Source organism: Halichoerus grypus, chromosome 6, assembly GCF_964656455.1.
Source record: "Halichoerus grypus chromosome 6, mHalGry1.hap1.1, whole genome shotgun sequence".
NCBI lineage: Eukaryota > Metazoa > Chordata > Mammalia > Carnivora > Phocidae > Halichoerus > Halichoerus grypus.
This window is the reverse complement of record NC_135717.1, coordinates 94,792,977-94,820,064: the sequence shown is the minus strand read 5'-3', so window position 1 is coordinate 94,820,064 and position 27,088 is coordinate 94,792,977. Positions and strand designations below refer to the sequence as shown.

At 35.3% G+C, this 27,088-nt stretch overlaps 3 protein-coding genes across 18 annotated transcripts in view; 1 reads left to right on the top strand and 2 right to left on the bottom strand.

Annotated features, from left to right (window-relative positions):
• Window positions 1-10,816, bottom strand: part of IAPP (islet amyloid polypeptide) — an 81,515-nt gene extending 70,699 nt beyond the window's left edge. For 4 of the 5 annotated variants that reach the window (XM_078075721.1, XM_078075719.1, XM_078075725.1 and 1 more), the window contains exon 1: window positions 10,703-10,816. The gene's annotated coding sequence lies outside the window, so the exon portion shown is untranslated. Of the gene's footprint in view, window positions 1-3,649; window positions 3,780-10,702 lie in introns of those variants that run through there. The other variant, XM_078075720.1, reaches the window with a different exon arrangement.
• SLCO1A2 (solute carrier organic anion transporter family member 1A2) overlaps window positions 1-18,948 on the top strand; it is a 110,175-nt gene extending 91,227 nt beyond the window's left edge. For 9 of the 11 annotated variants that reach the window (XM_078075711.1, XM_078075713.1, XM_036119183.2 and 6 more), the window contains 6 exons: window positions 324-519; window positions 3,867-4,032; window positions 5,795-5,967; window positions 12,445-12,509; window positions 13,064-13,181; window positions 18,046-18,948. In XM_078075711.1, the coding sequence (XP_077931837.1) occupies window positions 324-519; window positions 3,867-4,032; window positions 5,795-5,967; window positions 12,445-12,509; window positions 13,064-13,181; window positions 18,046-18,265 (938 nt within the window). In that variant the 3' untranslated portion in view covers window positions 18,266-18,948. Of the gene's footprint in view, window positions 1-323; window positions 520-3,866; window positions 4,033-5,794; window positions 5,968-10,515; window positions 10,705-12,444; window positions 12,510-13,063; window positions 13,182-18,045 lie in introns of those variants that run through there. The other 2 variants (XM_078075716.1, XM_078075715.1) reach the window with 2 other exon arrangements.
• The window catches only part of SLCO1B3 (solute carrier organic anion transporter family member 1B3), a 77,073-nt gene continuing 64,885 nt past the window's right edge, over window positions 14,901-27,088 (bottom strand). Inside the window, exons 15-16 of one of the 2 annotated variants that reach the window (XM_078075708.1) lie at window positions 17,202-17,253; window positions 14,901-15,445 (exon numbers count right to left, since the gene is read on the bottom strand). In XM_078075708.1, the coding sequence (XP_077931834.1) occupies window positions 17,217-17,253 (37 nt within the window). In that variant the 3' untranslated portion in view covers window positions 14,901-15,445; window positions 17,202-17,216. Of the gene's footprint in view, window positions 15,458-17,201; window positions 17,254-27,088 lie in introns of both variants that reach the window. The other variant, XM_078075707.1, reaches the window with a different exon arrangement.

Genomic DNA, 27,088 nt, shown 5'->3' with positions numbered 1-27,088 from the left:
AACTTTGACTTGTCAGTCCTACCTGAACCATTAGAAAGAAATGTAGATCATGATCCCTGCATGCAAGAAATTTACAACCTACTATAATTAATTAAATGAAGGATAGTGATAACAGTTTTCAAAATATACTTTGACATTGTGGGTCATTTAAAAATCTCTCTGTACATAATATGTAACTAAATGGAGATAAAATTCAATCAGCTTTCTTCACTGTGAGTTGGACCTAAATGGTTTCTTATGCAAGACATACTAGATAAAAAGTGGTATCTTATTTGTTCTTTTGCTAAGTCACTTTGTAAACAACATTTCACTTACATTTATAGGCATTTATAACTTACCTCCAATATGCATTGGATATATAACTGGTGGTTTAATTATGAAGAAGTTCAAGATTACTGTCAAACAAGCTGCCCACATAGGATGTTGGTTGTCTTTAATTGAATATCTTCTCCATCTTTTGTGTTTTCTCATGATCTGTGATAATTCTTCAGTTGCTGGCATAACTACCACTTATAAAGGGTATGTTGTTTTCTAATGAATGTCATACTTTTAGAACAGTTAATAATATATTTTATTCAATGATTACCCATGACCAGATTATTAGCTAATCGGAATTAATAACAATAATCCATGGTCTTTATCTTTCCTCCATCTGTCAGTTGTAAGCCTATCCCTCCAGGCTCTAGGCTTATTAAAGAGCCTGGGAACATATTATAGGGTTAGTGAGTTATGACTGCATGTGTGTGTGTGTGTGTGTGTGTGTGTGTGTGTCTTTTTGATATCCTAGTAGATATTAAAGTTGATATCAAAGAAACTACCAATAGTTTTAGGTTGTTTTAGGATATGTGATCCATATATTTTATACTCTCATAAATGGGTAAAATTAAGAATTAACTATATAGTCTCAATCACCTTCATATGTTTCCACAATGGGCTTACATCCAGCATAACTGAATCCTAATACATGATATATTAATTCATATGTGAATTCATACATTTCATTTGTCTAATTAAGTCTCTGTCATTGAATAGTTTTGGGTTTGTATTTGAGGGTTATCTGAATTTATAGGAAAGTTATACATAGTAATGTTTTCTCTTGACTTTTGATAATACACATCCTAACAGATGTGAGATGGTATCTTGTGGCTTTGATTTTTATTTCTCTGATGATTGGTGATATTGAACATCCTTTCATTTACTTATTGGCCATTTGTATATCTTCTTGGGAAAATTTTCTATTTAGTTCCTCCGCCCATTTTAACACTTGGTCTTAGCAAAAAGGCTAAGAAGCGATCCTCTGTCCATTTTAAAATCAGATTGTTTGCTTTTTTGCTATTGAGTTTTATTAGTTTTTTAAATATATTTTGGATATTAATCCTTTATCAGATGTATGATTTGCAAATATTTACTCCCATTCCATAGGGTGTCTTTTCATTTTGTTCCTGATTTCCCTTGCTGTCTGGAAGCTTTTTAGTTGATGTAGTTCCACTTGTTTATTTTTGCTTTTGTTACCTGTGCTTTTTGGTGTCCAATCCAAAAAATCATTGCCAAGACTGATGTCAAGGAGTTTACCCACTATATTTTCTTCTAGGTCTTAAATTTAAGGCTTTAATCTGTTTGAGTTTATTTTTTGTGTATTGTATAAGATAGGGGTCTAGTTTCACTCTTTTGCATGTGGCTGTCCAGTTTCCCAACATCATTTATGAAGAGAGTATCCTTTCTCCACAGTAAATTCTTGGTTTGCTTGTGATAATTAACTACATATGCATGGTTTATTTCTGGGTTCTCTATTCTGTTCCATAATCTTTGTGACTCTTTTTTATGCTAATACCATGCTGTTTTGATTACTATAGCTTTGTAAAATAGTTTGAAATCAGGAAGTGTGATACCTCCAGTTTTGTTCTTCTTTCTTAAGATTGCTTTGGCTACCTTTTTGTGGCTCCATAAAAATTTTAGAATTGTTTTTCTATGTTTATGAAAAATGCCACTGGAATCTGTTTAGGGATTGCACTAAATCTGCAGATTGTTTGGGTAGCCTGGACGTTTTAGCAATATTAATTCTTCCAATCCATGAGCATGGAATATCTTTCTATTTATTGGTGTCTTCTTCAGTTGCTTTCATCAATGTCTTAAAGTTTTCAGTGTACAGATTCTCACATCCTTGGTTAAATTTATTCCTTAAGTATTTATTCTTTTGATGCAATTATTGGATTGTTTTCTTAATTTCTCTGCTAATGTTTTGTTGAGGCTGAGCTTCACAAGGTGCTGACCGTGCTCTACTCTTGGGCAAGGTTGCTGGCCAGGCTCTCTGGAGGAGAGAGGCCTCTAGTTGTATCCCAGAGTTAGGTGGTGCTAGAAACCATCCTCTGGTTGGGCAGAATCGCTGTCCACATTCTCTCATCAGGTGAGGCTGCAAGCTCTGCTCCATGATTGGGCAGAGTCACTGACTAGGTTCCCTGCCTGAGGAAGGCTTCAGGCTATGTTCAGCAATTGGGTAGGGCCAAAGGCTGGCCTCGGCTGCTGGGTGGTGCTGTAGTCTGGGCTCTGAGGCTACCCAGGGTTGCTGTTCAGGCTCCTTGTTTATGTGGGGCCAGAGGTTATGCTTAACAGTAGGGCAGGGCTATTAGCTTGGCTCCCAGACTGAGCAGGGCTATAGGATGGACTCTGTGGCTTAGGTTCTCAGGCCAGGCTTTCTGGATGGGTGGGACTGGAGGCTATGCTCAGTAGTTAGGCAGGACTGTGAATTTGCTTCCCTGCCCAGATGGGGCAGTTGAACTGTCTCCACAGCCAGTATGGCCTGTTGACTAGGTACCAAATCAAGCAGAAGTGCCAACTGAGCTCCTTGGCAAAAAGAAGTCACCATTCAGCTCTGTAGATGAGCAGAACCACAGGCTGGGATCTGTACTTGGACAATGCTGCAAGTAAGAACACAGTCCACCAAGATCTGAGTGCTGGTTCCTGTAATCCCTGCCCCCCTTCTCCTTCTCTATCTAATTCTTAATGAGTGAGGCCTGCAGATTCTCCCAGTGATCCTCATGAGGTGAGACCTGAATGGCCCTCCTTGGAAACAACCCACAATGCTGAGGGAGCTTGATATCAACCTTGGGCTCTCTTTTCCCACTGGCAAAATTGTAGGCCCAGGAGGGCCCTCTCAGTGTGGTGTTATGCTGACCTGGGGGTGGGGCAATTTGATTAGAGTGTAACTACTCCTTGTACCCTTCCAATGTGGTCTTTCTAGGTCTTCATGTTCCAAGGGGGTGCTTTAGCCTCACCCTCAGGTTCTGGGATTTTCACAATGGTACCATATCTATGGAGAGCTGCTAATTGGTCTTCTTGGGAGGGAGACTGGTCAAGAACACCTATGTTGCCATTTTGATGACCACTGGACATCCTTTATACCAGGAGAATGTATTTGTTTACTCAAGCAGTTAGATTTCTGAAGTTAAATGTACTATCTGCATTACAAATTGAACTTACAGATTTTGATCTTTAAGGTTGCTTTCAAACAAGATCTCTTGTTACTTACTACCATATGGATTAACCATAGGTATTAGGTCATCTTCATTTTTGAGTTCTAATAATACCTGAAAAAAACACCCTCTATATGGAAGGCACTCAGTTAATGTCTGTTAATTAGCTATTTGTTTACCTGAAGTAAATCATTGAAAAGTGGCTATGTGTCACCAAAACAGGTATTTTTTTTTTATGCCAGAGCTTAGTACTGAGGTCACACATCGATGTTGGGAAGATTTCTGTTTCTACTTTGGGGAGGAGAGGAAATATAATTTTGGATTAAGATGAAAAGAAGAAAAAGAAAATGCTCTAACAGTCTTTCAATATCCATGCATTATTTTAAATCATTTCAGAATGCAACAAGATTTATATGTGGGAAATACCATCCTTGCTGATTGTAACAGGGATTGCAACTGTCCAACTAAAACATGGGACCCTGTGTGTGGAAACAATGGTGTGTCATATATGTCAGCTTGTCTTGCTGGCTGTGAGACATCTGTTGGAACAGGAATAAATATGGTAATACATTCTATTGGTCTTTTTACAGAACTTTGGTTTTATGCATTCCATTGGAGCTTTCCAACATGAACTGGCTCCACATTTGATAAAAGTAAAATTAAAGTCTTTCTGTCTGTTCATTTGATTTGCCTTTTATTTCATAAATCTTATTTTAAACCTCCACAGTGTCTGACCACTAATCATTTTCTTTAATTTTTTTATGAGTATAGTAGACACTGATCACTGATCTTTAATTTCATAGCAGTGACATCATTACTCAGATAATTCTTTTTTTTTGCATTTTTAAATTTTATTATGTTATGTTAATCACCATACATTACATCATTAGTTTTTGATGTAGTGTTCCATGATTCATTGTTTGTGCATAACACCCAATGCTCCATGCAGAACGTGCCCTCTTTAATACCCATCACCAGGCTAACCCATCCCCCCACCCCCCTCACCTCTAGAACCCTCAGTTTGTTTCTCAGAGTCCACAGTCTCTCATGGTTCATCTGCCCTCCAATTTCCCCCCCTTCATATTTCCCTTCCTACTATCTTCTTTTCTTTTTTTTTAACATATAATGTATTATTTGTTTCAGAGGTACAGGTCTGTGATTCAACAGTCTCACACAATTCACAGTGCTCACCATAGCACATACCCTCCCCAATGTCTATCACCCAGCCACCCCATGCCTCCCACCCCCCACCACTCCAGCAACCCTCAGTTTGTTTGCCAAGATTAAGAATTCCTCATATCAGTGAGATCATATGATACTTGTCTTTCTCTGATTGACTTATAACCCTCCTACACTGTTGGTGGGAATGCAAGCTGGTGCAGCCACTCTGGAAAACAGTATGGAGGTTCCTCAAAAAGTTGAAAATAGAGCTACCATACAACCCAGCAATTGCACTACTGGGTATTTACCCCAAAGTTACAAATGTAGTGATCTGAAGGGGTATGTGCACCCTGATGTTTATAGCAGCAATGTCCACAATAGCCAAACTATGGAAAGAGCCAGGTGTCCATCGATAGATGAATGGATAAAGAAGATGTGGCATATATATACAATGGAATATTATGCAGACACCAAAAGGAATGAAATCTTGCCATTTGCAGATAATTCATTTTAAAAATACTCTGGACTGAAATATTTTTATCATTGAGATGAAGTTGGTGGTTTTGATCTCAATTATCCAGCTAATTGCTTTGCCATTTTTTTTTCCTTTTCTGTATTTTTCACATTCTGACAGCTTTTTAAGAAAATGGAATTAGGCTTTTTGTGTGTGTGTGTGCCTAAAAAAATGTTATAATATTTAAAATGTTGGTTGGTAATAAAGTAAAATATAAATTTTGATTCTTATGAAAACCTGGAAACATACAAGAATTTTTAAAGGATTGACTTTACTCTGTTTTTGAAATGAACTATATTTTTTGAAACAAAGCTTTATTCATAAGTAAATATTTCCACTGAGTATTCTGAAACAAATTTTGTCATACTTCCTGTTGTAACAAAACAGTATATGTTTTTAAAAGACATGACTTTAGAATAGCTGAGCTATTGCAAATTTACTCCACATATATAGAAAGAAATGCCTTTTTCCTAAAACCATCCTTCCATGTTTTGTTTTATGCTATAATCCTGAGAGGCATCATAATAGAGATGAGAGTAAAGGGAATAAATTGTCTCCATCTTAATCTAGTTGGCTATGTAGAAAATATTTGTGATTTGTGTTCGAAATTTTACTTTCTTAAATAGGACAATATATTATTTTCACACAGGTGTTCCAAAATTGTAGCTGCATTCAAACATCAGGAAATTCATCTGCAGTTCTTGGGCTGTGTGACAAAGGATATGACTGTTCCATGATGCTCCAGTACTTTTTAATCTTGTCAGCAATTGGCAGTTTCATTTATTCTTTATCTGCCATACCTGGATATATGGTTCTCCTAAGGTACAAGAATCATTTTCTTTATTTGGATTCCTTTCTGATCCTTAATTAAGGTACCCTTTTCTCAGAAAGCCACTTGGAGCCTACATTATCTAAGAATTCAGTGTTTTCATATATCATTTAATAAGAGTTTTACATTAGGCATTGTTGAATCTTACAAAATTTTATTGTTCAGGAATATGAATATTCATCTTTTGACATTTCTCTCCCTATATTTCCCTTCCTTATTTTTTGCAGTTAAATTATGTGAACCTCTCATTGTTTAACACAAGAGACACATTTATATTTTAGTGTAAACTGTATGAATTGGTCATTTCGATAGGTAGAGTGGTTGCCTAGCAGTCATTTTATATGGCTCAAGCTATAAGACAGCAGAGTGTAAAGCTGTCAGAAGCCTCACCAATTAATATCTACAGGGCATTAAACGGGTCACTTGATCTGAGCTTCATTTCCTTAAATCAAAAATAGGCATAATAATAAATGTTCAACTCCTTTTACAAGGCTATCATGAGAGACAAATGATGAAGGGCTTTCTCAAACTAGGCAACTGCAGAGCTCCAATTCAAACTTAGGTGTCCTACAAATGTGTTCACTGAATTCCAGTATTCTTCATGTCTAGCAAACAATCATAAACATTCCTAGTGAACGAAATTTGCATCTTTTTCTCTTTTCTTCATATATTATTGGAACTTAGAAGAAGAGTTAAGATAACTATGATTCTCAGTTCGTAGCACATTATCCTCATAGGCTGGGACAAGTTTTCATTCTTGTTTTATTTTGCTATTTTTTCATTCCATTTTTCACTTCCTCTTACCATAGGTACCCACACGAATATGATAGCTATATGATCTGAATGGATTGTCCTTTGTAAAATGCTAATATTTTTGTGGATATGCTGGAGGTGTTGTGCTATAAATCTTGTTTTGGTTCATAAGGCACAGGTATACATAAATTCACCAAGTACTGCTAGTACTTATGAGTTATTCTCACACCTTCACTGCATGGGAGTTCCTACCTCCTTCAGCCTCACTAACACTTGGAATTATCTAACTTTCGGACTTTGACTACTCCAATGGGTATAGAATGGTAGCTCACTGATGTTTTAATATGTGATTTCCTAATTCAGTGTGTTTAAGCATCTCTTCAAATTTTTTTTAGGTATTTAGGCTTCTGCTTCAAGATGCTTATTGATTTTCTTTGTCCATTTTCTATTACATTTCCTATATTTTTCTTGGTGGTTTTGTTGATTACTGTCTAAATTATAAATATTAATGTAATATTGTTCACATGATACAATTATCTCCTAGTCTCTCATCTTTCTTTAATTTATCCACAGCATCTTTTATGAAATTAAATCCTAAATTTTATTGTACTGAAATCTAACTATTTTCTTGCCTTGGGGAGAGTCATATTTTATAAAAGTGTTTTTGCATTCCTAATTTATAAAAATATTCACCTAAATTTTATGCTAATATTTATAGCTTCACCTTTTACATATGGTTCTTTAAACCATCACAAGTCTATTTTTATGTGTGGTGCAAGGGAGACAGTTGTTCAATGTTATTTTTTCTCCATAAATAGTTTTCCTAATATCAATATAAATAAGAGGTCCCTTCTCTGTTGATTTGTGGTAGCACCTTTATCGTATCTCATGTTTTGATATTACATGAGTCTATTTTTTACTTTTTTTCTTATTCCACAGTTTTGTCTGTTCTCATACTGGTACCATATTGATTTTATTACTTTGATATTGTGTATGTTAATATCTTGTATGGTAACTCTTCCTCACCCACCCACCACTCTGACCTTTCCTCTTTCTTCATTCTTTTCTTCACAAACTGATTTAGCTACTGATGTATGGATCTTTATACTCACATAGGAATTTTGATGGAGTTTGTGTGGATTCCATAGATTAATTGGAGAAAATCTGGCATCAAATATTTGTGAAAATGGAATATCTTTCCATTTATTTAAATTTTCTTCTATAGATACTATACACACATATATCCAAATATATACATACATACAAGATTATATCATTTATAATTATAAACATATACATATCCACATATGTCTATCCACACATGGATATGGATATGTTTGTATGGATACATATGGGTATGTATTTATTTGTGATTGTAAGTGGCACTATTTTCTCTTATATTTTCTAGTTGGTTATTGTTGATTTAGAGGAATGCTGTTAATTTTTTAAAGTTTAGTTTTTAATCCAACAACTTTTCTTATTCTAATAATTTGTTGATTTTGTTAGGCTTTCTACATAGAAATATGTGTAAATATGGAGAGTTATAGCTTTTCACTTCTAAACCTTACACATCTTAGGCTTTTTAAATTTTCTTATCATCAACTTGGATCTCCAAAACTGTGTTAAACAATGGTGGTGATAGTGAGTATTCTTGTACTTTTCTAATCTTAATGGAAACCATATAAATTTTTCCATTATACTTGCTGTAGATTTTCAGTATATAGTTTTCATCTAGTTTCTAAGTTTTTAATATTAAACTTTATTAAATGTATTTTTCTGCATCTATGATTCTGTAATTTTTCTACTCAGTATTTTTAGTGTAGTAAAATAAAATGGTAGTTTTTTTTATGTTAAACTGATTGCATGGATGAGAAAAACCATAGTTAGTTATGGTATATTTTATATATGATTTGGTTTGTTTAAATAATACTTTATTTAAAATTGTTATATCTATGTTGATAAGTAAAACAGACCTACTATTTTTTATTCTTTTTTTGCTTTGGAATCATTTGAGACCCCACAAAATGAATTGATAAATTTTCTATTTTTTAATTTCTGGAACTACTTGTATTAAACATCTGTCTGTTGAAAGTTATATATATCCACCTGTAAAAGTATTTATACTTTGGGCTCATTTGGACAGTGATATTTGATTATTATTTCCATTTATTCAGTGTTAGTGCCTATTCACATTTTCCATTTCTACTTATACCTGTTGTATACTTACTTGTTAGTGAATAGGAGTTTATAATATTCTTTTATCATTCTGATATTCTCTGATGTATCTGAAAGGTTTACCCTTTTTTTCTTACGTATTTTGTTTATTTGTCCCTTCTTCATTTTTTCTTGATCACTGTTGCCAGAGGCATATGTTTTATTTTTCTTCTTTTAAAGAATCAGTTTGGGTTTTGTTAATCTTTATTTCATGTATTTCTGCACTTCTTAATTTTTTTTTTCTTTTAGGCTTGCTCTGTTTTTCTTTAACTATTTGAGTTTAATACTTAGATCACTTGTTCATTTTGACTACTGTATATAAAACTATACATTTCCTCCCAACTACTGCTTTAGCTATGCCTCAACTAGTATTTTCTTTGAAGATTTTTAACTATTTTGCAGTTTCTTTTATGATTTGCCCCACCAGACCAAGTTTATTTATTAATGTGTTATATAATGTTCATATCTATTAGAACTTTCTATAGGTATCATTTTCTTATTGTTACTCCATTTTTATGTTCAGAGAACATATTCTGAAAGATTACAGATTGGGGAGGTGGGATATCAAGGCTTTCTCTGGGGCCTAGTGCATTTTTTGAGTATTTCATGTTTTTCTGAAAAGAATGGGTAACTTCTGCATTTTGAGTATACAGTTCTCATATCTCTTGGATTGAAGTACTTTGTTATCGAACTTTTGTAAATGTAATTCATCAGTTTTTCAGAGATGTGTGTTCAAATCTGTAAATATTGTTGATGCATTTCTCCCTATAATTCTGCCAGTTCTTTTTATTATGTTCAGTTAGCTAACATATAGTACATCATTAGTTTTTGATGTAGTGGTCAGCAATTCATTAGTTGCGTATAACACTCAGTGCTCATCACAACATGTGCCCTCCTTAATACCCATCACCCGTTTTTTTAATTTATATATTTGGAGGCTATATTATAGGATGCATATATGCATTTGGTCATTATACTTCTATTATTAGCATCACTTAATTCTCTTCTTTACCTTTTAGCTATTTCTTTCAAGGAATTATATTTTGTTTCTTATTAAAATTGCCATTCTAGCTTTCTTTTGGTTCACTGTTCCTGTTATATCTTTTCCTTTCCCTTTATTTTCAGTCTTCAATCTTTCATTATGCTTCATAGTTAAATTGCTAGGTATGATTTTATTATCTAAAATTGGTACCTTTAACCCACTTATGTTTCTTATAATTATTGTGGTAAGGCTCTTTTTGCTATTTTATTTAATATATTCTATTTATTTAACTTTCTTTTTACTTCTTTTTTGCTTTCCATTGTACAGTGGTACCCCCTTATCTGCAAGGAATGTATTTTAAGATCTCCAGTGGATGCCTGAAACTGTGGATAGAACCAAACCCTACACATATTATGTTTTTTTCCTATTTATACATAACTGTGATAAAGTCTAACTTATAAATTAGACACAGCAAGAGATTAACAACAACTAATAATGAAATAGAACAATTGTAACAATATACTGTAATGAAGTTAAGTGCATGTGGTCTCTCTCACTATCAAAATATCTCATTGTGCTTTTTTTTTTTTAGATTTTATTTATTTGACAGAGAGAGAGCACAAGCAGGGGGAGTGGCAGGCAGAGGGAGAGGGAGAAGCAGGCTTCCCGCTGAGTAGAGAGCCCTGCTTGAAGAACTCCATCCCAGGACCCTGGGATCACGACCTAAGCTGAAGGCAGACGCTTAACCCACTGAGCCACCCAGGCGCCCCTGTACTCACCCTTTTCCCTTTTGTGATGATGTTAGGTGATAAAATGCCTACATGATGAGATGAAAGGAGGTGAATGATGTAGGCACTGTGATACAGGGATCGTAGCGTTTGGCTGCTTTTGATCTTCCAATGATGTGTCAGCCCGTGGACCATCTGCTTCCAGACTGCGGTTGACTAGTGGGTAACTCAAACCACAGAAAGTGAAACCACAGATAAGGGGGAAACTATGGTATATATTGGATGTTCTTCTGCTGCTTTGAAAGCTGTATATCTTTCAAATGGTTAACCTGATTATTGAAATTCTTAACTACGTTAATGTTTTACTATCAATTTCAAAACTTTTCAGTATTAGTATCTATCCCCTAATAAAACAAGTACCTAATCAGGCTCTCTTCATGACTCTACTTTCTTCCCCCACCTCTTGCCAGGACCATATTGTAGAATTTAACCCCGAGGTTTTTATTAATATACTTGTGTTTGTCTCTATTTTTGTGGAATCTTCCTGGATCTCTTACCATGATGGTAGAGGGGTGCAACATCAATGCCACTTTGCCAGTTTAAAGAACAATTTCAGTTTCTCTCAGCATTTTCCCATGACTTGCATGCTAATTCTTCTGAATCTTGGATTCTAGAAATTGATGTTACTATCAATGCCAATCAATGATAGAGTTCATAGAACAGTTTAAACTGTTTAAATAATTTCTTCGCTATTAGTATTTCATGCTTCTGTGAGATCATTAAGTGGTATATTAGAGATAGAGGGGAAAGAAAAATTTTTCAGTAAAATTTAAATGCCCTATTTTCTGTATTAAATGGAAACCGTGGGACTAAGAGGGTCATGCTAGGTCTCCTGGCTTTGTTAACTTTCTTCTGAGTAAAATCATTGATGTTGTCCAACTAACCTATGTGTCAGGAAGATAATGTCTAGATCAAACTATGAGGTTTTCAAATTTAGTAAAACACTTACATTGAGAAAATGCCAATAAGATGACATTTTTGCTAAAAATGTATTGCATGCTTTTGTGAAGAAAGCTGCTTTTATTTTCTCAGCTTTGAGTTAATCAGGGAAGGGAATACAGTGGAACTCTCAAAGTGAATTCTTTGGGGAGTTAGCCATGCTGATGCCGGAGTGAGTGGGACACAAAAAGGGCCACTGGGGAATTATAGTCTTCATTTCTACATATAGGAATTTCAGGCAACAGTGCAAAAGTGGGGGAATTTTTGGAGAGAATGGAGAGATCTGTGTGACTCGAAATGATACTAAATCATGTAAAATATGTTTGCTTTGGATTTCTTTGTCATATTCCTTTGAAAATTTTTATTTTTGCTTTCTTTCTGACTTACATTTACTTATATAAATTCTTGGCTTTTCTGTATTTTGTCAATACAAATAATTTAAATACAGCAAGGGTTGCATACTTTTGTTTTAGGCTGAAGGTTAATGAAGAACTGCCACTTCAATAAGTGGATATTGGGGTAGAAATTGATATGAAATATTTTCTTCTTTGATAACTCTCTGATAGAAATGAATGAGCAAAAAGTGATGGGTAAAATGCCAAGGATCAGAAGTAGAGGTTCTGTGTAGGCTATATACTGGATAATTAGGCCTTGAATAACCAAGACCTGAGCATGCAAAACAATTTTCTAGTGCCTAGTGTGTTACCAGCATACAAAAAGTTTAAAAAAAAAAAACTATGACAGTATTTAAATCTCTACTTTTATTTTATTTGTGAATTTACTTATTTTTTTAGGTGTATCAAGCCTGAAGAGAAGTCTCTTGGTGTGGGGTTACATACATTTTGCACAAGAGTATTTGGTAAAAATAGTTATTTTTTCCAACATCAGATCATTATTAAATACTAAGTAAATGAAATCATTCTCTCAGAGTAATAGTCTAGCAAATATCCCTTCTGTTTGCAGCACTTTGTAATTTATATGAGAATAAGGTACAATAAGACATGGAGAACTTCCTCCTTTTACTTGAAAAAGATTTATCTGAACTTAATTCTACTTTTCATCTATTAGAAGATTTTAAAAGCAAATGAACAAAAAAATGTCTTGTTAAAGTAAAATGTACACATGATTGGTCCAAAGCACTGCAGAAAAAAATATAAAGAATCATTAATTCAATGTTTTTCTATATCAATAATTTTATGTTGCATTTATCCATCACATTACTTGTCCTTTATAATTTAGAAACTTTATAGTAAAAGTAACTTCTAATTTCTAAAAATAAAACCTAAAGCATTCTATTTATATTTTGTTAAACTTTATTTGTTCTACAGATAGAGAAAATGTTTCCAAACAAAATAATGTACCTTAATTCTTACCTTGTTGATGGATTATTCTTTCCCCCCTCTTTAATTGTAGCTGGAATTCCTGCACCTATATATTTTGGAGCTTTAGCAGATTCCACATGTTTACACTGGGGAATTTTGAAATGTGGTGAGTCAGGGGCATGCAGGATATATGATTCTACCTACTTCAGGTAAAGATAATAAATTTTTTGAAAAATTGTTTTCTATGCACAGGCTGTACATGAAATGGCACCATTCACGTATAACATTTTCTTTGTCAGGTTCTAGACTACTTTTGGTTGTGTTTCCAGAATATATGCTAATACTATATCTTTATTCCTTATTTATATACTAGAATCTTATTTCCTTACTATATTCAAAGTACTTGTTAAATATAAGCATGGATGGCTTCCTTAACCTAGCCTTTCAAAATGATCTTTGTTAAATTGGTTGCAATCAATACATTATTGAAAGTCATAGCTGTACATAAACTTCCTATCTAAATTACATTACTCTCTAAAGTGTTCCCATTTTATCCTACATCATTTTAACATCATACTAGCCTGAATCTTTACTTCCTTTCACATTCACCTCTACTTTTCAAAATGGTATGTTTCCTCCTTCATTAAATTTTGCTGACACAATATTCTTCATGTCACATAAAGGCTTATTCTTTCGTTAATATAAATCTGATTTTAAACAAAGCTCAAGATCATACTAATGTGTTTTTTTAACAAAACACTTCCATTTTGTTCTATGTTCATGTTTCTTTTCATTTGGAGACCTGAATTGTTAAATTTGTATTAATTTCTCTTGACAGGGCAGTACAAAAACTTTCATTTACTAAAAAACAATTTAGCATTCTTTAAAACATTTTAAGGTCCTATGTTGATTAACAACAGGATATATGTGAAGAACTGTGAGGAGGGCAGACAGCATGAGATTCCTGTTTTCATCAGTTCTCTGTTCCCCTAAAGCTCTACAGGGGTAATGTGGAGGTGGACCCAGGCTCGCACTGTACATGCAATGGGTTTGCTTCACAGCTGAGAAACCGTGAGGATCGCTAGTGTAGATCGGCCTCATCCTGCTGCCAGGATTCCTGTTGATAGTAGCCTTAATTGAATGCTATTTCAGACAAAATAATTATATTTGGTACCAAACTCTATCAGTCAGATTAATTAGAATGGCTGATAAAGTGTACTCATGGGAAAATTCACCAGATGTTAATATTGTGTAGAAACAGGCGGTGGATATTGTTAGTAGTTCTCCATGGGTCTCTTACATTTCTGCATATCTTGTTAGCAGAGGCTTTTGCTGTAGACTATCTTTTCAAGAATGTTTGAATAGTAAATGACTTTGGAAGATATAGGTGATGTTTTCCTATGGAGCAGAGTTTGCTGTCTAGGATGATAAAAGTAGTAACTCTCTCTAGGGCAAATGTTGGCAATTGGCTTGCAGCCCATTTAAAAGAATGGGATTTCCTAAACTCAGGATTTCTTAGCTGTGACCCAAACCCATTGTGTGCACAAAATCCACATAGGTCTCTCACTGTGTGATTCCTTTGGGACTTGAAAGTTAAGGAAAACCAACCTGAATTTGCAGCTTTTGCTGACTGCTGTACTGTGAGTAAAAAAGCCCTGTGTCTCTGACCTAGAAATCTTTATCTTGAGCCAGCATCCATGCAACTGTGGCAGGCTAACCTGTTAGCTTAAAATCCAGGTAGGGTCGCCTGGGTGGCTCAGTCGTTAAGCCCAGGGTCCTGGGATCGAGCCCTGCATCGGGCTCCCTGCTCCGCGGGAAGCCTGCTTCTCCCTCTCCCACTCCCCCTGCTTGTGTTCCCTCTCTCACCGTGTCTCTCTCTGTCAAATAAATAAATAAAATCTTTAAAAAAAACAAAATCCAGGTAAAGTCTAGGACTCTTTTGCAGTTCTTAAGAACAGAAATAATGATTAACTTTAAATTTTGCCAAAAATGTAAGGATATAAGGATGGCCACTTACATTTATTCCAAGCTACTAGAAAGGAAGAAAGGGATTAAGGAAAATTCAATGGAAGTAGGAAATAGGAAAATAAAAGCATACAAATTAAGTTGAAAAATAAACCTAAATATATCAGGTTTATCAATAAATGCAAAGCAAATGAACTTGCTTCTTAAAAGATAGTGACTTTCATGTGAGTTTCAGTGTCTTCAAAATTCTAGCTCTATGTTATTTACAAGACACAGCCTAAAAAATAAAGTGTGAGGAAAGGCTGAAGATAAAAGTCAGAAAAGATATACCAGGCAGATATTAAATCAAACTTCTGTGGTTATATTAATGATTATGAGACAAAATAGAATTTAAAGTGAAAAGGATTGGGGCACCTGGGTGGCTCAGACGGTTAGACGTCCAGCTCTTGATTTCAGCTCAGGTCTTGATCTCAGGGTCATGAATTCAAGCCCTGCATTGGGCTCTATGCTGGCGTCGAGCCTATTTTAAAAATAAAATAAAATAAAATAAAGTGAAAAGGATCAATAGAGTTAAATAAGGATATTACTTAATAATAAAATAAATGCTTTGTCAGTAATATATAGCAGTAATCAACCTATATATATCTATCAACCTAATCTCAAACATATAAAACAAGAAATTCACAAAATTACAGGAAGAAATCTAAATCAGAGTGGAAAATTTCAACAAACTTTCCCAATGAGTGAATAGAAAATGTAGGCAAAAAATTATTGAGGATAGAGAAAATTGTGAACCACCATATTGTACAATCTATCTACCTAATAGATCTATCTATCTAATAGATATATAACAATTTAAAAAAAGCCCAACCAATAGAATATACATCTTTCTCAAGCCTGTAATAAACATTTATTACAACTAAGTCCAATGCCATAAAGTTGTTAAAAAAAGAAAAGTGTTGATACCATGTAACCACTATTTTCTGTCCATAATGCAATGCAATTAGAAATCTATGATAAAATGTTGCCAAAACCTCACATTTGAAATTACTTATAGGTCAAAGAATAAATTATCATAAAAATAATGAAGTAACTAGAACTCTATGTTAATGAAAGCACTGAATAGGAAAACCCGTGGGACAAGGCTAAACCAGTACTCAGAGGTATATTTAGAAATTTAAATATATATATGTTTTTAAAAAGACTGGATTAGTGCCTCAGAATTTAGAAAAAGGACAATGTAACTTCAAATAAAGTACAAAAACCTGATAAATAATTCATTGTTATGTATTGATATATTTCCTATTTCAAATAAGAACAATAGATACAATATATTTTTTAAATTCCAAAGGGATATAACTGGGTTCAAATATATCTGTGATAATATACACAGAATAAAATGTATAGTATTATGCCAATTATTTAAAATGTAAAAACATATAAAGTAATTCTATACATTATGAATATATACATATACACTTTGTAAAACTATAAAAATAAACTAGAAACAAAATCCCTAACATTCAACATAGCTTTACATCTAGGAAGGGCTAAAAGATAATATCATAGAGGCACATGGGGATTTCGATGTATTAGTTTTTTCTTCTGAATTGGTCTGAAACAAAAATGGTAAAATTTAATCATTTTGAAAACCTGGGTGGTAAGTACAAACATATTAGTTAACTTATTCTTTCTGTATTCTTGAAGTGTTTCATTATAACATTTTAGAAGTAAAAAGATGAAATAAAAAGATGATGAAATTAATAGACTACACACCATAGAGGTAACCAAAAAAGTAAAACACTGTTTTTTGAAAAGATTAAAATATAATAATAATAATACTCTGGAAAGGCAAATAGAGAGGAGGCACAAATAAATGCTATGAAGAATAAAAAAGGAAATATAAGTACAAATATTTAGGGATTTTAGATACAGCAATTTGGAAATATTAAATAGTTTTCTAGATGAGTATATATTACCAAATTTTATTATAAATACATAGAAAACATGAACTTTTCCATAGCTATTTAAAAACATGAATCAGTCAAAAATTCCCATCCTCCAAGGGCACCAAGTCCAGATTCTTTTAAGACAAGTTTTACAGGGCACCGGGGTGGCTCAGATGGTTAAGTGCCTGCCTTCGGCTCAGGTCATGATCCCAGCGTCCTGGGATCGAGTCCCGCATCGGGCTCCCTGCTCCTTGGGAGCCTGCTTCTCCCTCTGCCTCTCTCTGTCTCTCATGAATAAATAAAAAAAAAAAAGACAAGTTTTACAAACCTTCAATGAACTGATGATTTCTGCATAATACACGTCATTCTGAGAAACAGAAAAAAAGAGAAAATTTCCCAATTCATTTACAAAACTAGTACAATCTTGATATTCACATTAGACAAGTTCAGTAGAAGGAAAAAAGTGCAGGCTGATTTTACTTACAAATATGCATGCAAAAATTCTAAATAAAAATGAATAAATCAAATCTAATGTATAAAACACTCACTAATGGAGTTTATATTAGGCATGCATGGATGGTTCAATATGAGAAAACTCTATTAATCTAATATACCCTATTAATTCAGTAAAGGGGGTAAGGTCTTGGATATTCTGCTAACTATATGCAGAAAAATAATTTGGTGATACTTTACTTACTCATAATTAAAACTTTGAGCAAACTCAGAATAGAAGAGGAAGTTCCTTAACTTGATTAAGGTCATCAACCCCCCCCCCCCCGCCCCTGAGTATAAATCACAATTGACGGTGATTTCTTTGGAAGCATTCTTAATTAGATACTAGAATAAAATTGCTATTGCTGTCAGTATTACATTTAAATTAGAGGCTCAATTTTATGTAAAAGGATTTTAAAAACCCAAAAGATTAGAAAAGAAGAAAAGAAGTGTGAATTTTCTGGATGAAAAATTCCAAAAAACGTTTAACCAACATTAGAATTAATAAGTGAGTTCAGAAAAGTTGCTTATATAACATTGACATGCAAAACAATTAGCTGCTGTTGTACTCATGGGAATGAAATGTTAATGATTAAGGGTATGCAATACTAGCTTATACTCCCCACACTATGCAACATTTAATATGTTTTAACATTTTTTTTGATAGATACATCTACCTTGGCTTGCCAGCAGCTCTAAGAGGAACAAGCTATATTCCAGCCTTTTTAATCCTAATTATTTTAAAGAAGCGTCTTCTACCTGGTGAAAATGCCTCTTCAGGAACTATGCTTATAGAGGCAAAGGTTACAGGGAAGGAAAATGAATACAAAGATATGAACCAAAATTCCAAAGTTTTGAATGATGATGAATTGAAAACTAAACTGTAATGCCTTATTATATCATGCTTCCCAGAGTTGGAGAATACACTACAGCTTAATTGTTTTTAAAATCAATAGGGATACAGAGTGTAACTTTTTCTAATCTTTATGAACCTCAAATTTTGGTGTTTGTTGTTGTTGTTTTTACACTATCTTGCGTAAAAAAAAAGTTCAATGATGGTAGTTCTGAGGCATCCATGGCACTTGAGACATTTCTCAGAGAGACATTTATAATAACCTTCAAACAGGATATTAGAGCCAGCTTTATTTTTTTATGTGAAAATAGCAATTTCTCTTTTAAGTCATGTGAAATGAGGGTGTATTTCCCACAGCTCCTTTTCCAAATGATTCTAAAAATTTCCTATTATAAAAATCTACTTAATTCCGTTGAATTTCTGCTTTGATATTGGGGTTACTTAGAGACTGAAAGTCTTATCCTGCTTACGTGAATATTTATTTTATTCAAATGTATCACTTTTATGTGAAAAAGCCCACACCTTCTAATGCTAGGAATTGTTCTTTAACTTCTCCTATTTCTTCCAGACATGATTGTTTTAAAATAGATTACTCATTAATATGATGTTACTTGCTCTCAATTTATTCCCAGCTTTATTACTCAAGTCATATATATGCTCATTTTGTCCAGAATACTGAGAAACTGAGTCAGGTTATTAAAAATCATGTAGCAAAGATTGTTGGAATTTTTTTCTTTCTTTCTTTTTTTTTTTTTTTTAGCAATTCAAACCTGGTGACTAAACTCTGAAAAACAAGTGTCTGAGTCAAAAGATGAAAGGATGATATTAGAAAAACACTGTACTGTCAGATATTGTCAAAGAAACATTTACCCAAATTTAGGAGACCTTCTAAGATCAATGTTTATCCTACCCATGGTGTCCGAAGTTAGAACACAAATACTAATTTTCCATAATTCATCTTAGAGAATGATGCTTTATTTTTTTTAAGATTTTATTTATTTATTTGACAGAGAAAGACACAGAGAGAGAGGGAACACAAGCAGGGGGAGTGGGAGAGGGAGAAGCAGGCTTCCCGCTGAACAGAGAGACCGGTGCGGGGCTCGATCCCAGGACCCTGGGATCATGACCTGAGCAGAAGGCAGAGGCTTAACGACTGAGCCACCCAGGTGCCCCGAGAATGAGGCTTTAAAAAAGTAGATTCTGTTATGTTAATAAAATTCAAGATACACATTTAAAACTAAATGTACTCATATTATTGGGGCGCCTGGGTGGCTCAGATGGTTAAGCGTCTGCCTTCGGCTCAGGTCATGACCCCAGGGTCCTGGGATCGAGCCCCACACCGGGCTCTCTGTTCAGCGGGAAGCCTGCTTCTCCCTGGGCTTCTCTCTCTCTCTCTCTGTCTCTGTCTCTCATGAATAAATAAATAAAATCTTTAAAAAAAAATAAAAAAATAAATGTACTCATATTATTATTTTGTCATTTATGGATACAATAAAAGGATGAAAGAATTTTAAAAGACAAGAGGCCCTATTGATGATATGGGGTTTCTGGTTCAAGGGAGTAGAATAAGGAACCATATTTATCTAATTCTTATTTTCTCTCCATACTCTCCAGCCCACTTAAATAATAGTCAATACGTAAATCATTATATAAATCCATAATGGTGAGGAGATTACAGGAATGGAGGGTGGGTGAAGTGGGTATTAATATACTATGGTTATATATGTGTAATATAAAGGGAATGTGAATTCCTCCAGGGATAGAAGAGTGGAAGAAGGTATAATCTAGAATGCAGTCACAAGGACCCTGGGATGTAGGTAGGAGCCTCTGAGTTGCAAGTTCAAATACCACCAAAAAAATTGGTAGCTGCACAGAAAATAGACCAGTTAATTGAAAGACTGCCTAAAGATATTTTGAAGACTAATACAATTTCCTGAATGATTAGATGTGTCATATGAGAAGAAGGCAACTGAGAGGAGAAAGACTGGGTAGGTCAAGTCTATAAGAGTTAAGTTTTGGAATTGTGGAGTTTGAGATTTCATTTCTGGTTATATTAAAAATAACCATGACTCAAGACAGGAGTATTGTTGAAACATGAGAGAAGAGCTAATCATTGGAAATGAGGAACGTAACTCAGGGTAGGTGTGATTGCAGCAGTGAGGTACAGTTGAGTGTTAGAGTCTGACAACAGGAAATTTGGAGTTGGTGGGGAGGAAATGGGAAGAATCACCTGGATGCTAAAAGGAGGAGCAAGGACTTACCCTATTTCCAGAGACTTGTGAGAAAAAGGAAACAGCACCACATAAGAAGCTTTTGGGGGGAGGAGAGGAAGATGGTGGCAGAGGAGGAAACCTTTGGCTCATCTTATCCCATGAACACAGCTAGATAACTAGCAAATCATCCTAAATACTCCAGAAATTGGCCTGAAGACAAATAGAACAAACTCCACAACTAAAGGTAGAGAAGAGGCCACATCAAAGAAGGTAGGAAGTGCAAAGATGGAATTTAGCGGAGAAACAGATCCCAGGTGCTGCAGAGGGATAAGGAGCCATGTTCTCAGAGAAGGGCGAGATTGAGAGGATTGAACAGGGGGATGGATGCACAAGGAAAATGTTTTCCCAAAGCCACTGGCTTGGAAAATGAGGCTAAATTCTGTGAGTTTTTGCAACCAGCAGGGCTTGAAGACTGGAGTTTTAAAGGTCAGCGGGTTTGGCTGGGATAGAGCCCTGAGGGCACTGTACTGCTCCTGGAGAGAAGGTAGGCAAACAATACTCAGGCAGACAGTGTGGAAACAGTGATCTAAAGAGCACCTGAGGCACACAGTGGGAAAATGATTTGCTCTTCTCAGAGGTTGTCCCTGAGAGGCAACATTCATGGAGTTGCCTCTCTGGGAGCAAAGGTGCTGGCTGGCACCATTTCCCTCCCCCACCCCTCAGCATAAACACAGAACCACCTGCAGGAGGCCAGTTCAGGGGGACCACTGGCTGCCTCGTGTGCTAACACCAAGCCCCACCCCCCTGCACTCTGGCAGGACTGCCCTTCTCAGTCAAACTTGCCTCAGTCCCAGGGCAGCAGGCCCCTCCCCCCAGAAGACAAGCACAAACCCCTGCCCACACCACATCCCCTGACCAGAGAGTTCTGCAGGGCCCCAGTTATTGTGGAGTTTGTGTCAGGTCTCATTTCACAAGCAGACCAGAGCACACCTAGTTAAAACTTGCCATATTCTGGCCAGGGACCAAAAACTGCCCACAATAGGCAAGGAGAACCTCTGCAAACAATTGGCCTGAAGGATAGAGCAGCCAAAACACAAGAGCAGAGTATATGCAGCACATACCTGAGACATTCCCCAAAGCACAAGGCTCTGGGCACCTCATGACCTCTTCATTAGGCCATAACTTTTGAACGAGGAGACCATAACTGGCTTTTCAAATGTAGAGAAGAAGGCAGAAACTTAGACAAAATGCAAAGATGGAGGATTTTATCCCAAATGAAAGAACAATATAAGGCCATGGTCAGAGATCTAAGTGAAACAGATATAAGTAACATGCCTGATGGAGAATTCAAAGCAATAATCATAAGGATAATCACTTGGCTTGAGAAAAGAATAGAAGACATCAGTAAGACCCTTACAACAGAGATAAAAGAGTTAAAAAAGAATCAGAGATGAAGAATGCCATAAACAAGATTGGAAACAGGCTTGACGCAATGAACAGCAGGCTGGAAGAAACAGAGGAATAAATTAGTGACCTAGAAGACAAAATAATGGACAATATGAAGCTGAACAAAAGAGAGAAGGAAGAGTTATGGAACACGAGAATACACTTAGGGAACTCAGGGACTCCATCAAACATAATAACATTCATATTATAGGAGTCCCAGAAGAAGAAAGAGAAAAGGGTGCAGAAAATTTATTTGAGGAAATAATAGCTGAAAACTTCCCTAATCTGGGGAAGGAAACAGACATCCAGATCCAGGAAACATAGAGAATTCCCATCAAAATCAACAAAAGCAGGCCAACACCAAGATGTATTGTAATTAAATTTGCAAATTATAGTAATAAAGAAATAATCTTAGGGGCGCCTGGGTGGCTCAATTGGTTAAGCGTCTGCCTTCAGCTCAGGTCATGATCCCAGGGTCCTGGCATTGAGTCCTGCATTGGGCTCCTTGCTCAGTGGGGAGCCTGCTTCTCCCTTTCCCACTGCCTGCCATTCCCCCTGCTTGTGCTCTCTCTCTCACTATCTCTTTCTGTGTGTGTGTCAAATAAATAAATAAAATATTTTAAAAAAGAGAGAGAGAAAGAAAAAAAATCCAGTCCTAATTGAGGGAAGAATAAAAGCAAACAAATGTAAGAATATGTCCTTTACTGCGAACTACAGATATATTGGCAGAAGCTTGCTAATTGGTAATCTCTTTCCAACAACAACAACAAAAAAAAAAAAAAAAAAAAAAAAAAGAAAAGAAAAGAAAGAAAAGGAAGAGAAGAGAAAGAAAAAGTTTTCTGAGAATATATGTTCTGCTCTTTTTTCTTTCCTTCCTGAACTATGGATATTAGACCTTAAGAAGCAGCAGCCTTCTTGCAACCAAGAGGCAACAGGCATAGGAATGAAGACATTTGAGGAAGGTGGAGCAGAAAGATAGCTAGAGCCTGGTGACCTGATGTGGTGCTGAATACCTGCACAAGCAGGGTCAAGGCTAAGTTTTGTGGAGTATTAAGCTTCCAAAACTTGAGAGGAGAGCTTATATAAGAAAAAAAAAATCAAAATTATGAACACAAAATGAGGTTAAAAGGGGTATTTAGAATGAGAAAAAAACTACAACAAATTTGATGTCATATGCTTCAGGACACAATCATGAAAAAAAACCTACTGCAAACATTATAGTTAAATAAGAAATATTAAAGCTTTCCTGCTGAGGTTGGGAGTGAGAAGATAATGCTTGTTATCATCATTTCTATTTAACATTATACCCAATGTCCTTGTCAGGGAAATAGGAGGGGAAAAAAAGAATCAAAATTTGTAAGGATAAGAAAAGAAAAAATAAATCATCAGTGACAAGTTGTGTAAGCAGAAAATCCAAAAGTTACTACAGATAAACTGTCCAAACTAATAAGCGAATTTTAACAAATCTCTGGACACACAAAATCAAATGCAGCTTTTCATATATCAATTGCAGTTAGGAAATGATATTGGTAAAGCATACTATGTAGTATAGCATCCAAAAAAACCACACAGTTGAATCCTAGGAATAAATCTCACAGCAAGTATCCAAGACCTCTACCCTCAAAACTACACAAGAGTATCCAGAGAAATTAAGACTTATATCATGCTCATTGGTTAAAAGATTTAATATTGTAAGGATGTCAGTTCTTCTGAAATTTATCTACAGATTCAGTGAAATCTCAAACAAAATCCCAGCACTTTTTGAAATGAGGATATTGCCAAGATTTTTTGACCTTTACATGGAAATATAAAGGGCCAATGCAATCTTGAAGAAGAAGGGAGATGGAGAAGCTCACCACCAGATATTAAAATCTATAAAACTAAAGTAATTAAGGCAATGTGGCATTGGCCACCAATCTCCCATCCCGGGTGCCTCCCACTCTTCCTGGCACTGGCTGGTGCCACTCTCTCTCTCTCCCTTGTGGATGCTTTCTTCATTCAGAATCCAATACTATGTACTGGATTGCTCTCCTACTTGGAAACACTTCTGAAGTTCCAACACCTCACATCAGACCTCTGTCCTGGTTCCTCCCACAAAGATGTCTTCCTCTCCCTGTTCAGGTTCTGACACCCATGCCAGAATGCCCCATGTGTTATTGCCCTCTTTATCCCTGTGATGGGTAATGTTATATGTCAACGTGGCTAGGCCACAGTATCCACATATTTGGCCAAACATTATTCTAGATGTTTCTGTGAAGGTATTTTTTAGATGAGATTAATATATAAACCAGTAGACTTTGAGTAAAGTAGATTTTCTTCCATAGTGTGGGTGAGCTTCATCCTACCAGTTGAAGGCTTTAATAACAAAAGACTAAACTCTTTTTAGTTTAGACTAAACTCTTAACCAGTTTTTAGAAGAGGAAATTCTGCCAGCAAACTGTCTCTGGACTTAAACTGCAGAATAAATTCTTCTTGGGTCTCAAAATTGCTTGCCTAATATCTATGCATATTCTATTGATTTTATTCCTCTGGAGAATCCTGACCAATAATCCTTCCTTGGATTCTGGCACCCATGCTGATCTATCCCTCTTACGCACATTATCTTAACACTGCTTGAGCTCTTGGGCTTTCACATGCTACTCAGTTACCTGTAGTTCCCCTCAATAGCTAACTGTTTCCCCCATCTACCTACATATCTACTTGCTTGGCCCCATCTAATGGCTCAGGATTGAATTATTCAGTTAGAAAAAAGACAAGACTAAAGGAAGAAAAGAGAAGGGAAGGGAACGGATGGGATGGGAAGAGAAAAAGGGAAAAACACAATTGAAAATTTGATAAATTTTGAAAAGTGAATATTATATTGGAATAACATATAGAGAGTAGATGCATATTGCCAATTATATTTTCACACTAAGTTTACATATGTCTAGGGTTATGTTAATAAATGCTATTACAGAATATTGTGGCCTTGAAACTTATTTCATATTATCTCCTGCTCTAGATAGACACAAAGAGTTTATTTTATTGACTAAATATTTAAAATGTTTTTCAGTTTGTTCAACCGTATAGCAAACACAGGAAATCCTGGAAGTGATTTTAAAATTTATGATTTGTGTATCTAATTTTTAAATTTATTACTCAAGAGATTTGTGGATCCAACAAACAACTGTCTGAATAGATTGTTTTTATGTTTTTAACCAATGCATTTACTTTACTTCTACTTTTTCTCAATGTTACAGCCCGGCTAATATATGTATATACACAACGCATATAAGACACAAATTATAGAAATGGCCCAAGTAGTGCCCAGAGATCTGTTAGAAACAGTGCTATTGAAGTAAAGCCTGGTGGGAGATAAAGGCTAAGTATAAAATCTTTTTGCAATTGGCCCTAAGAAAAATTTAAACAAATGTTACTTAAAAACAAAATAAAAGAAAATCACAAGACTCTTGTAGCACTGAGATGTGTATAATTCCTGTTGAAGTCAACTTCCAAATAAAATTATAATTTAACTGATCCCAATGACATGTCAAGCTTGGTACATTCAAAATTCTTTCACCAATATCATTTTTGATAAGTAAATGACAGTGACATAATTTACTTGACAGGGAGGAAAGGATGGCAGCGGGCGGGGGGTGGGGAGGAGAGAAAGAGATACATTCTTCCTATCAGTAAAGATATACCTCTTGTTCTAAGTTTCTTAGAATAGGCTAATGTGTGAAAAGATACTTAGGTGGCTTTCACATAAGTGGAAAACCTCATTGTTTTCTTAATTCTGTATGTTTCTTTTAGACATGGAAGAAAAATCACTTGCAGGCCTAGTGTAGTATACACCTAATAACTTCTAACAAGTTGACCACATTGGATATATTTGTGCACTCATTCAAAATATCAGATGTATTTGCAAGATTACACCTTTTCTTCCACCTTCATCCTTAATGGCACTATTTGTTATTTTCCTTATCAATTGTTTAGAGACCTCCTATTAATGAAAAGATCATATTAAGAATATGGGAGATATTGCTAGGACAACATTACTAGAACTCTTTATGTATAGGTGCTAGGGATAAATATTTGAGTTAATAAAATCAGGCCCTATTTTTTTTTAATTCCAGTCTTTAAAAGAAAAAAAAAATTAACTGAGAAGATAGAAGGAGCTCAATAGAAACAAAATAAATGCCTTATTGCCTGATGACTTGGGCTGGAATGAGTTACTTTAGAAAAGATATATCTCAGGATGGTAGATGTGCTGAGAATTGTTTACCAAGTAGATAAGTTACTAGTTACTGGAGAATCTATTGACTAGAATCACATGAAGAAAAGGAAGAGAAATACTCTCCAATAATCCAAGTGGTCTTGAAAATTCATAGTTAATTGAAACACATTTTCTTTTATGTCAAAGGAATAAAAGTGAGACTTCCAGTTTCATTTCAGGCATGCACAGAGCAGGAAAGGTGTTGTACCCACAACCTTAAAATTAGAAAATGCAAATCATAACTTTTCTCAAACCCATCAATGAACCAATATTATTGGACAAGCAGCTAACTGGAAACCTGGAGGAGAGGCTCCTTCAGGAAGAAACAGATTTTGAATATTCACTCACTTGGAGCAGAAGCCACTCAATGCCATATAAGTTAGTAAAATGATACAGCTAGAAATGTTTAATGAGTCGCTAAAGATCAAGTGTGGGTTGGCATGTGAAGGTGGCTGACAGAAGGGGGTTTACACCTCTTGCAGGTGATTCCTCCATGAGCCCCACCAGGCAGTGTCAGAGAAGATTAGAGAGAATCTTGAAAAAGCACCAATGGTGCTGGCTAGGGGAGAAGAACAGTAACCACTGTTCAAATTCTACCTGAGTATCCCCTCCTTCCTCTAAGTAACAACAGCCTTTCTCTCCAGTGGGGAAGGGCAACGAAAACTGTAGCTTAGGGGTACTGATGAAAACTCCTGCAGTTGGGAAGGGAAGCAAGAAAGACAAGTTTCACTCCTGTGGGAGGGGCAAGTCACCCCCAAGACCCAGGTTCACAGAACCTGCCTCAGTCTCTCTCCTCACCCTCGCCATGGTAAAAAGCATCTGGTAAAAGTAAGAGTGGAATATAGCTGGGAGACCTGCAAGAGACTGATTGTTTCAGGGTAACAGGGCAAAGGAAGAACCAAATCTATATAGGGAGTAGAACTCTAAACACAAGATTTCCCTA